The sequence below is a fragment of the Aptenodytes forsteri genome, unplaced genomic scaffold (assembly GCF_000699145.1).
Source record: "Aptenodytes forsteri isolate BGI_AS27 unplaced genomic scaffold, ASM69914v1 Scaffold185, whole genome shotgun sequence".
NCBI lineage: Eukaryota > Metazoa > Chordata > Aves > Sphenisciformes > Spheniscidae > Aptenodytes > Aptenodytes forsteri.
The window spans coordinates 460478-472488 of NW_008796214.1; the positions used below are offsets into that span (position 1 = coordinate 460478).

The 12011-nt window shown below is 38.8% G+C and overlaps 1 protein-coding gene across 1 annotated transcript in view; it reads left to right on the forward strand.

Annotated features, from left to right (window-relative positions):
- The window catches only part of CFAP61 (cilia and flagella associated protein 61), a 109426-nt gene that overhangs the window by 51067 nt on the left and 46348 nt on the right, over window positions 1-12011 (forward strand). The window contains exon 16 of the mRNA XM_019474429.1: window positions 2984-3111. Coding sequence (XP_019329974.1) covers window positions 2984-3111 — 128 coding nt within the window. The remainder of the gene's footprint in view (window positions 1-2983; window positions 3112-12011) is intronic.

Here is a 12011-nt window from a genome sequence, read left to right on the forward strand (position 1 = left end):
ATAATCAAAGAAAATACTTTTTTCTGAGCTATGTGTGCCTTTTCTAACAATGGCAATTACTGCTTTTTGCCTTACATTAGTTAATGATTGCTGTTTTATTTAATAAATTGGATACAAAATAAACAAGTTAGTTTGCTATTGACCTATCAATTATGATGTCTGATTACTCCTCTGGGGAACATATGTAGTCATTTGTCCTGACATTCTGTTAAAATAAGGTGGTATTATGGGACCAATCCACCTAATTCCTTACTCCCTGGGGCCATTTAGTGTACTTAGCTGTTAGAAAGGTGATTTCTGAAGCATGACAGCTGTTGGTGTTGGGGCCATTGTGTGGTGAACAAAAACGGTTATATTCTACTCATATGCTGCCTTTGTATCATTGATACAGAAGCCATTTCATAAATTAGATACAACTCTTCCCTAGGAAATTGTATTACTGCTTTGTATTTCATTGTTGGAGTACACTTAAAAAAAAAAAAATCCAACAAAAAACCAACACAGCACTGCAGTAGAAGGAGATGTTTGAACTTGGCATTGCTGTAAGGTCTATTGGGTTTATCCTATTAGCTGCTGACATTCCTGTCTAGTTATTTTGGTTGATTAGGTACATTACAAGTAGTTTCTCTTCGTGTTCTTTTTACGATTTTATTAATTTTGTTAAAAGCCACGTTTCTGCAAAAACATCACTAACAATTTTTCCTCCAGAAGGCATTGCTTTTCTAGAGAGTTGCAACTCTCTGTGTGCAGCAAAAAAAAGCCTGTCAGAGTTCTTGTCTGCAGAGTTCACAAACCCAAGGAATTTGAATACCAAGATTAGGGCCTTAAGCACAGTATTCTCAATGCCTATTTGTGGTACCATGAGATCTCCGCAAGCGTCAGCACTTGCAGAACTATGTCAAACATTGTAGTCGGGGCATATTCATTTAGTATGTTATAAAAAAACATAGTCCAAGTTTTATTTTAAGCAGTGGGGCATGCCTTTTATAATTGGCCTTGGTTCTTCTCACTTCTTAAGATCTCTTCCAGTGATGTACATTTTCAATGAAATATAAAAGTTTTTTTCAGTTTCTGAAATGTGGAAGTGTTATAGATACATTTTCATTTATGATCAAAACCCTTATTACTGGCAAATCCTGCTGTAAGAAGTGTTTAACCATGTTAAAAAGCACTGGCTTTGGATTAGATCGTTAGGCTTGTTCGTAGAGACTTGTAGATGACTTATAGAACAACAATTTGGGTGGCGTTACAGTCGTTCTGTGGCTTAGCCCTGGCTAGTCAAGTCGTTCCTTGGTGCAGGGCTGTCTGTGAGACTGCGGGCGTGTGCTGGATTTCACACACTTGACTTCGTTAAGCAGCCACCATGGGCCAGTATACTTTTTAACACATCTGGAATTTTCTTAGTGAAGTCCAGTCCCTGAGATGAATCTGGCTCACCACTGGATGTCATCATTGCACTGTGGTGAACTGCAACCGGAAGAACATTTATCTGGCAGTAAAAAATCATGTTACTTGACCAAAGAAGACATTTAATTTTGACACATTTTAAATTACTTGCTGTACAGTGATGACAGTTTGCAAGTAATTGGTCTATAATCCTTCCTTAAGGTATAGGACGGCGCTGTAGTGTGTTTTACAGACAATTCTGCACCTTCTGTGGTGAGGCTATGCTGAAATCTCGGCTGTGGGTCTCCACCATTGCAAAGACATGGTATAAAAGATCTCTTGGGGATCTCAATGTGCCATGTACTTCTTGAGAAGGCCAATGTCATTACCATAGCTTTAAAATAAAATACTTATTCTTCATATATTGAGTTATTCTGTCAACTAATATATAGTGAATGTATTTCTACTGTAATTTCATAGGAGGAATTTAGAGGACTTAATTTTATTAACCCTCTGTCTCCTATTCGTAATAGAGGAAAACCTGTTAGAAGTCTTAGATTGCTTCCTGCCTAAGTGACGCAGCAGAAATATACAGAAGTGTCTGACAAGTAGCTCAATTTTCTATTTGTCTCTTGAGTGCATTTATGAATCTGCAATTATGCATTCTGTGAAATGTGAATGTATACAACCCCAAAGCAATAAGAAAAATGTGAAGTGTGTTGTATTGCAAGATGGAAAGTATTTTCCTGTCTTTCATCAGAAATTTGAAAACTAAATATACTTCAGGGCAGAAAAAAAATTGTCAAATGCAATATTATCTCTTGACCCTTTCTTGCATATTTGTTTTGGGAATCTCTGTTGGCTGGTGAGACCTAGAGACACAAATTAAAAAAAAAAAAATACATGGAGTTTATTGTCTTAACCAGTGTATGCATTAAGAAGAATGGAATCTGAGAAGCTAGTAATTAAAAATGTCATAGTAAGATTTTTGGCCACAGTATTGATCTCGGTGACGTTGAGATACTAGTTTACTCATTTGACAGCCTGGCTTTCAGTGTAGCTGCTCTGTATTTAAGAAAAAGCATTAATTCTGTCATTTTGGAAGAGAGTTTTCAATTAAACACACAAAGACACTCAAGATGTAAGTTCCTAATTAAGTTAAAAGTAAAACCATTTCCATAAATAAAACAGCAAGAGTAAAAACTGCTCTAGAAGGTATAAAAATAGTCTTAACATTATGTAAATATATGTTCCCCAGGTGTTAGCTAAATGGTAGTAAATTATAGAAGAGGCAGTGTTTTCTCCTCTCTTACAAGGACTCCATAGCATCTTTTCCACGAGAAGCCAGACCATTAAGCTCTGCTAATTTGCTGTGACCTATTAAACATGCACATATTTCAACGTTTTAGTACCGTTTATCTATTGTGTTATCTTGTGCTGTGCACAGAAAAATCGTAGTATTAGTCATGTCAGTGAGCCCTAATAAGTTTTGTATGAATGCAAGGTAATGCATTACTGATGGTTTAATGATTCTTAGCAGACTTCTGCTGGTTTTTTTAATGCATTTCTATGTAATTTTACATATTTTTTTTTACAGTTGAGTTATTCTTTGAACCACATAAATCGAAAGCTGGTACTGGAATCTAAAGCGTCTATCAACAGTAGAATTGTGGTGGTTGGTGCATCTGATGTTGGAATCTCTTTTCTGGAAACGCTGGTTTTTTGGTATGTTTTTAATTTGATTTCCTTTACTGAGAAGACTATGTTACCTTTTGTTTGAAGGGGCTTGCAAGTGTGCTTTAAGTCTGTGTCCAAGTACTAGGTGTTAAAGGTTTGAGTGTCTGTGGATGTAAAGAGATAGGTGCTTGCATCCTGGCTGACTCTGGAACCCAAAAGTGCTGACAAAGTTGCTCATAGATCCTCAAGGTGAAGGCACACTGAAAATGAGAATTCCACATACTTAAAATCTCTTTGACCGTTGTTCTTATACAAAAATCCTGCAAGTGGAGGTTAAGTCCATAGCCCTTCATGTGTGCTTCAAAGCAGTACTGATCTTTAAAGCTAGTTGTGCCCAGTGGGATCACAAATCACTGTCTGAATCCCTCCTTTCTCTTACCTTGTTGTGATGCTGTGTTTTCAGGGCTGTGCAGAAACGTACGACATACGCTTGTTGAGTTGTAATCTCACTGTGATTCTCGATAACATCTTTTGATACCTTTTGATTCTGATGAGGCTTTTGATGTTTGGGATTGTTCAGGAACCAAGAAATTGTCATTTCTGGTCCTTCTGCCATTTTTGCTATAGACCCTAGAGTGGGTGTGGGAAAGGTCTAGCAGAGGACACTGCTCTCCGGCAGCCACAGCCTGCTCACTGGCCCACCAAGAACACAGGACATCAGCATACGTTAAAGAATTTTTCAGCAGTAAAACTGCAAATCGAATTGCTGTGGTTACTTTGAGTTATCCAAACCGGAGTAAATAAACTGTATAAACTGGTTGAGAATGGGAATAGATGTATGCAACTGTTCTTATACCTTCCTCTGTCTAAGCCAGAGTAAAGTTATGGACAAGTTCTGCTGTTTTACAGACTTTCCAAAGTTAGGACAGGGGTGCTCTCTCTCTGATACCTCACTGCTTGCACCGTCTATGCCAGTACCCGCTCCATACCAGTTTTAGAGGGCTATCAGGAAGTCAGACTGTGTGTGTGACAATGCAGTTCCTTTTATGCAATTGTTGTTTTCCTCATAGATTAAACGTGTACTAGAAATGTCTTGAAAGACTTGCAGAAATGAATATAAAATTCAAATTCTTTGTGCAATTATTACAACAAAATGTTCATTGCAAAAACTAAGGGAGGCTGGCATTTTTATGGTTGGCAGAGAATTGAAAATTTTGCCTATTTTTTCAGTTAAGCCAAAGTTTCTATTTCTACAACAATCATTAATAACATCACAAATTAAAATATCAATATGGCAAGAGAAGAAAATGTTGAAGTGCTTTATGGATGTTGTTATATTGCTAGAGCAGTGAAGAAAAAATACCCACTTCTTGCTCTTTTTTCTTACTTTCTGACTTCCTGTACAGCATCCCCTCTCGGGGTAAAATGATTTTCTTCTCATCCTCCTGTTCTCAGCACCTTTTAGGCTTTCCGTTCCATTCAAAATTCAGTTAAAAATGTACTTTAGAGCTATTAGCCACTTTCTTGTAATTCATCCTGTGCTGTTTATTACTATGCTTTCAGTATAAAATACTGTGAGGGAAAAACAAAGCATATTCACGCTCCAACCAAGTCTGTCAGCCAGAAGCGAAGTCTTTCTGCAGTGAACAGGACATACAGATAGTATTGTGTCTGCAGGGCAATCCTTCATAGGTATCCTTCTCTGAGATACCTCAATGAAGACTTTTCAGCCAGAAGTTTTGTTTGAACCATATTCTAGCAAAGAGTTCTTGCAGAACATGTCCTTCTTGTACGTAGGAGAGAGTGCTTGTCTTCAGCGCTGCACAAATGGAATGCTCCCACGTAAGAGAAATTAAGTATTGCTCTGAGAACGCAAAAAGCAACCAGTCAGCACTTAGTGCAAAATGTCACAGAGTTTATATTAATATATGTACAAATTTAAGAAAGATTATTTTTTTAATTTTCACATCAGCAGCAGATAAAGTCTCTTGATCAATGTGAAGGCCTTTTAATACAATTTAGTTTAATTTACTCATAATTTTTTAACATTCTTTGCAAAGGTTACATGCACTAAAAATAGCTAGATTGAATCAATTTGTAAGCCCCTAATCCTTAAAAAGAGGAAGTAGTTTTCTCCTCATTATTCTTCATACTTAATTATTTTACATTATCAGTCACCATGGAAACGCACAAATGTAATTCACTTACCTACATAACAATTATTAGAACTAGATTTTACAAGTGTTTTCAACTCGTTTGAGACTGAAGAAATATATTTTTCATTGAACAGAGAAAATAATCATGAGAATTACCTCTCCTCACTTGAGAGCTGCAGCAGGCTGCCTCTCGCTCCCATTGTGCTGGGGCAGCGGCACTGCAGTTCGCAGCATGTCCGCCGCGGCAGAGTGCTCCTGGGGAAGTTCAGTGTTGTTGCTCTTCCAGCAGTGCCGTGCAGCAGCCGTGGGTACCGCTTCTTATCCACCCGAACCATGCTGCAAAGGGGGACTGTGTGCTGTGAACTGTTACCTTACAAAATGCTGCTTCAGTCTTTCGCTGTGGCTCGTTACCTTGCGGTTGGAGTTTCTGGAAACGGAGATTGTCACAGAGGTCAGAGCACTGGTGCACCCAAATCGGTGCCCGTTATTTCAAAGGGCAGTGCAGAAATGCTGCAAATGAGTATACGGAATGACCTGCCAGTAGGGGAAGTGCTTCTGAATGCTTGGGGTGCTCTGATCCCTGGAGAATTGCATCCGTTGTGCTTACTCTAATGCTAGGTCAGTGAAGGTGATCTCATTATTCATGTTTCACCATTCAAATAAATATCTCCTGCTGATTTTTTTTTTCTTGAAGTGTAGTCACATGCAGACGTGTTTTCAGCTATAGTGCTACTTTTCTTTAAGATGCGTATGCATTTTTTATTCAAGAAACAGGGGAACGATGGAGGCAGCAGTGCTGGCAGTAATGCAGAGCCTGGCCTCCCTTCTCATGCACCAGACGGCTGTCAGTAGGTACAGGTGCAAAAGCAGCTCCGGAGGCTGTGCCTCTGCTGCTGCTGTCGGATGCGAGGAGCTGCAGCGAGCTGGGCAGCAGAGCTGAGATGCTGTGGAAGGCGGGGAGTGAGTTGCATCATAAATTGCTGCAGTAATTAACTTCCCTGCAGGAGCATGGCAAGCAGGGAAGGAATTGTGATTCCCACAATTCCTGCATGAGGCTCCTCCTGGGCAGTGCAATTATATGCTTCCCCTTGCACAAAGCCAGGACTGAGGTCACTCTCTAGCACTAAGACAAGGCTTATATAATTGCAGCAGCATCAGACCGTTTGTTAAAGTGGTGTAAACTCTGAGCGATGTCCAGTCCTAAAGGAGAAGTAGCAACTGAACAAATACTCCCCTTGTGAAAAAGCAGCTCAGCCCAGCAGCGCGGAGTCTCAGCCTCTATTGTTCTCTGCCCTCCAAACTGTTAGTGCTGACTGGCGCTCCTGCCTCCCCTTTGTTGTAGGATGTGGGGAGAAAGCCCTTTCAGCGTCAGAGTGAATCAAGTCAAAGAAACTCCAAAGAGAGGTTAAGCTAAAATACAATTTTTATTTATTTTTAGTTGCCCTTGAGTGACTTGGTCTTGGGAAAAAAAAAAGAAAAAATTGCAAGAGTTTTATCAGACATTCCAGTAAATATGTGTATGCCCCCCACTTACATTTGCAGTACTCTTAGCCACTAACATTGACAAATTACATGAATGAAGACCCTAGAAAGGAGTCTGATTTAAGACTAAAGGAAGTTTTAAAAACTTTGTCATCCCCACTGAGATCAAGTATGCGTATACTAAATTTATAAATGAAAAAACTGTTTTAAATATTCAACTTGCAAGTATTCAATGAAAATTGTATCTGAAAATTGTTTGCCAGTGTAAATCTGTTTCTGTGAGTACAGATTATCAGTACCTATGAATATGAGAAAAGGAGTAATGGGTTCGGTTCAGAGTTCTGCAAATAGGATTCTTGGAGGTGAGGTTCAGCAGGAGAAATACCAACTGCAGTTCAATGATTTATTTTAAAAAGTGTGAACAGCTAGAATTGGGGATAGTTCCAGTGTTCTCCTAAATGTATGTAAGCTACAGCCCAGCATTTTAATCTTTTCATATTCCCAAGTACTGAGATGCTTTAAGAAATAAGCTCATTGCTAAATACTAATTTACCAGGAGGGCAGGATTTTTTTTGTTTCTTCTTGTTTTCTTTGATAATGTAAGAATGATGGTCATGGCAGCAGCATTAGGCCAGAAGAACATACAAGTAAAAAAAATAGCATTTTCAGTTTATTCTGGTGGATGATTCACCAAACAGCATGCTAACTAGTATGCCCTGACAGCAGGTGATTGAAGTTTGGCTGCAAGAATGCAAAAAGCTTGCTCACAGCAGTATCTTGTCATTGGTTCCACTGTAGTGAGCCAATTAGCTTTTTATCCACCTCTTTGCATATAGCTGTGGAAAGCGTTATTGTCTTCTGATTATAGGGAAAACCCTTTTTAATCCATGATTTTGAAAACCTCCTTAATCCAACCTCTGGTGTAAACAATGACTTATTCTCTGAGGATGATGGAAATATACATAATGTGCTACACAAAATAGCAATGAAATGAATGGTGGCTAAGATCACAATATTTTGTATGAAAATGTTGTGAAGTATATTTCCCTTTCCATTTGAGTGCATTAAAATAATTATTGCATTTAAAAAGCAAATGGATTGAAGTATATTTTTGTCAAAGCCCTGAACTTTTTTCTTAAAGTAGAATTAGATTCTAACACAGTAAATCTGGGAGTTTTTGTCTGTGGGACAGTTTCTCCCTTTGTGAGTTAAAGGTATCTAAGATTAGCTTAGAAATGGCAGGGATTTTTAAAACATGTTTTCTGACAGAACAGCTACAACTGCCGTTATCTGGCAGCACAGTATTATACAATATCCTGCACATCTGTCCTGTTTGGCAATAGTTAGCATAATGCTTGCTGTTTAATTAGGCTTTTTATCTTTGCATTTGTCTGAGAACATCTGAAGCCTTCCATGTTGCCTGTCACTAATTAGTTGACTAATTAAATAGTTAGTGCTTACTTGCTGATCACAGGGCTAACATGTAATGAATGGTTTAGTGATCTTCATTGTTTTATACTATCTATCTTTGCCACATGAATTGATATACATGTGCTTCCTTTTGACTGCCTTTTTTTCATACCAAGGCAAATCCAGAACAATGTTGTAGTCGACCATGTGTTCAGTGTCACCGGGCCTGCGTCCTTCAGACATTGTTGCTTTCCATCATTTCTGGTGAATAGAGATCAAGTTGTGACAGAGATAAATAAGATAGGTCATATCTCGCGTTGTTGCGCAGTCAGGATCACAATGAACGCTGTCAGTGACTGATACCAGACATAAACTAGGGGAGAGGATATGGGTCAAGATCAGCCTTCCTAGCAGCCGTTTGACATGCCTCTGCCAAAAAATGATACTCAATTAGCATTCATATGTGGTTATTTTATAGTTATATTCTTGCTTTAGAGACAGTTTTCAGTTTTAAGTAAGATTATTTCAACTTTAAGTACTTGCCCTTTAAACACATGCAAACATTTGTCTGAGCCCAAACTATTCTTTCACACTTTAAATTTGTAAGTATCTGTAGATTTTCTGTTGTTACTCTTTAGATATGAATACTCTAACTTCTTGTTGCATGTCAAAACTTACCTTGGAAATAGTAGTTTTCTCATGAAAGGCCTGTTTCAAAATTGAAATGAGTCACAAGAATTTTTATAGAATTATATTTTGTATTTATCATACCTCTCCTGGTGACTAAGTATGACATTAGCATGGCTGTTTCAGCAGCTCTGCACAGAGCTTGGTAACCTGACTACCTGAAGCATCTGGTAGCTCTCAGATCAATGCAGTTCAAAGCAAATAAAGAAGCATTCCAAGTGCAAACACTGCATTTAGGTTTTCCAGTTCTCTGCTAAAGCGATGGAGGAGGTGTACTTTCTCTTCTGTTCATATTTATTTTTCTTTGTTTGCAGTTTGTTTCCCAGAGCTCTTGGGGAGGTGTAACTACTGAGTTCTTCAAAGCAGTCTATAAACTGCCTATGGGTTGGTTTTGAAGCACAGAAGACTGTTCAGACTACTACAGTGGAGAAAAAAATTAGTTGGCTTGTTAGGTTGTGATCCTTCCCTCTAGTGATTACTGTAGATTTGATTCCTGTTCATATGTATATATGTATGTTCTCTAATGGGCAGAGTGAGGGTTGTGACAAATGAAGATCACTGTTTGAAGGTACTTGCTTGTTTTTTCTGAATGCTTGATGAGCTGAAATTTTAAGGTTCCTTTTCTGGATTGCTGTGATTACCCTTCACATCCCAGGAAGGAGACGAGTCTGAATGCAGTTTACATTGAAATGAGAGTTGGGAGTATGTAAGATATAGTAATGAGATGGTGAATCTTTACTGCATGCTGTGTTACCTAGATTTGCCAAACTTCTAATGCGAGTTGGTTAGGTTAGATGGAGTTCCACGGTGCTGTAGCTCAATTGCTTCCAGTACCCACGTTACCACACTGCATTGTGGTGTGAATTGTAACACATCATGTTGTTTGGTTTGTTTCCCTAAGAGTGTGGTGGTCGGTAGCAGCTCTGCATTAATCAGGCATAATTTCAGTTTCATGTGAGCTACAGGACATGGGCCATTTGGGAAGGAGCTGTTGAAGTATCATGTTGCCCTGGTGAAGAGATGGGCATTACATGGCTTTGTGGTGCTGCACCTCTCAGAGCTGTTTTGCGTTAAGGGATGCAATATCAGCAAGGCAGCTGTGCTCATCAGGTTGCCAGGGCTGGAGGTGCTACGAGGCCCAGATCTGCAGCTGCTACATGCAGATGTTTGAGATCAGGAATTTTGGCCCAGCTGACTCCTCCACCAGCCATGTCCCTGTCCTCCTTGTGCTGCCAGCTTTCTGTCAAGAGGACATGGCACTGGGGTGGTGCCTCAGAACATGCAACTTTTATGAGTATCTTCTCTTTCTGCGTGCTCTTGCTGTCAGGAGGAGAATGTATGGTCCTTGGCCATAAGCTAGGACAAAACCGTTGGTACAAATCTCAAGTCTTTCAAATTCAAGGGAAGTCTGTCTTTTGACATCCGTGGGCTTTTCTAGGGTGCATGCTTTTTCATCTCTGTGAAGGCAGCTTTGCCAAATCTGCACCAAGCAACATCACAGAGTCAGAATATTAATCTCCTCTGCAATAATACGGAAAATTGGAGTCTGGTAAGTAGACAGCCATAAACACACACAACCCCCCCCCCTTAGTTTTAACATGGGTGGTTGGCCAATAATATTAAAAATGTCCTATTAACAAGCTGGAATTTGCACTGTATGTTATTCACTGAAACATTCACAGAGGAGCAGACAAAACAACAAAATTTCAACCACACTCTAGTTTTACTGCCCAATTTATGGTATCTTTATTTGTGGAAATGGTGTTGATGTCTCTCAATTGTGATTTTGAATCTGCCAGGTGATTAGATTTAAACAGCTAGAGACTGTAACTACCAAGGCCATCATCAGATATCCCTCATTTTCTGTCTAGAAAAATAATTGCCCTGTTTTATACTTTGAACAGGATGAAATGCTGAAACATTTATGGAATGGAAATCGAAATTTTAGTAAGGAAATGCTCTCGCTAAAGCAGTGGTTGGATGGTACTTTCATTTGGTCAAATTCAAAGCCAACTTACATTTGGGATGGTGGTGCTAATCTTGTAAACTTTGTAGCTATGGATGTTCCCACATAAGTATATGGATGTGTCTGATTCAGCTATGTATTTTGTATGGGCCAAGGAAAGAGCTCTTTAGATTTTTCCTGTTCTGTCACATAACAATTCGTACCGTAAGGACTTTGCCATGCTGATTTTAATAAGCTAGATCCTGGAAACATCACCGATCTTGAGTGAATACTATAGTTTTTGAAAGAGCCTCCTAAAAAATCTGTAGCTGGGTTGTCAGATGAGTCATAATTAGGTTTGTACTTTGCAACAAAAAATCAGTTTATGCTCGCAGTGTTTCTCAGTGCAGAATGTTAAGGCAGTTCACATTTGAGCCTGAAGTGATATTACACTAAAGGAGTAAATAGGCAAATATGTAAATAAGCAAGTACTTAAGACTTAGTTTTAAGTTGTGTTAGAAGTTTTCTCTTAAATGCTGTACTCCAGCATTTGTATGTTACATGTGTTAATTGATATGCATGTTCAAAGCCTGGTATACACCTTGCAAGTACTGTCAAGATGCAAAGTCAAAGAGACTTCTGAGAAGAAACCTTAATGAGAGGTGGTTAAGGGAGGGAGAAGAGCTTAGTGGTAAAATGGCAAAGGTCAATATGGGTTGAGAAGCAAAGTGTGGAAAAGAATTAGACTAACAAAGGCAAAAAGACTCAACTGAATTACAGTAAAGAGCCACAATCACTAGAAAAGAATGGTGCAAAAAAGAATAGGGAAAGCAGAGTTGACATAGGTGAGGAAAGCAAAAACAGTTGCTGGGAAATGAGAGGTGGTTAGAAGGGATAAAAGCAGTGACAGCGACGGAAGGGTGGCTGAGTTGTTTCAGAAAAATGAGTTATGATATGGATGGGAGTTTGAAAGAAGAAGCTGGAAAAATACATGTTTGGTAACGTTCAGGGAGAAATCAAGATCGTGGGGTGATGTAAAACGTGATGTAAAAAAAAGAAATTAATAAAAGAATTGAAATGCAGCAGAGTAAGAGTTGCTAATGTTTTTAATTATATTGTCTAGGAAAAGGGTCAGCACAGAGGACAAAAGAGAGACAAGCATTAAAATTACAAGATGGAAGGGAATGTAGGACTAACCGCTTAAAGGAAAAAAAGTGAGAGGACTAATTGATCTACCCTAGCAGGAGAGTAAAAATTTAACTGCAGAG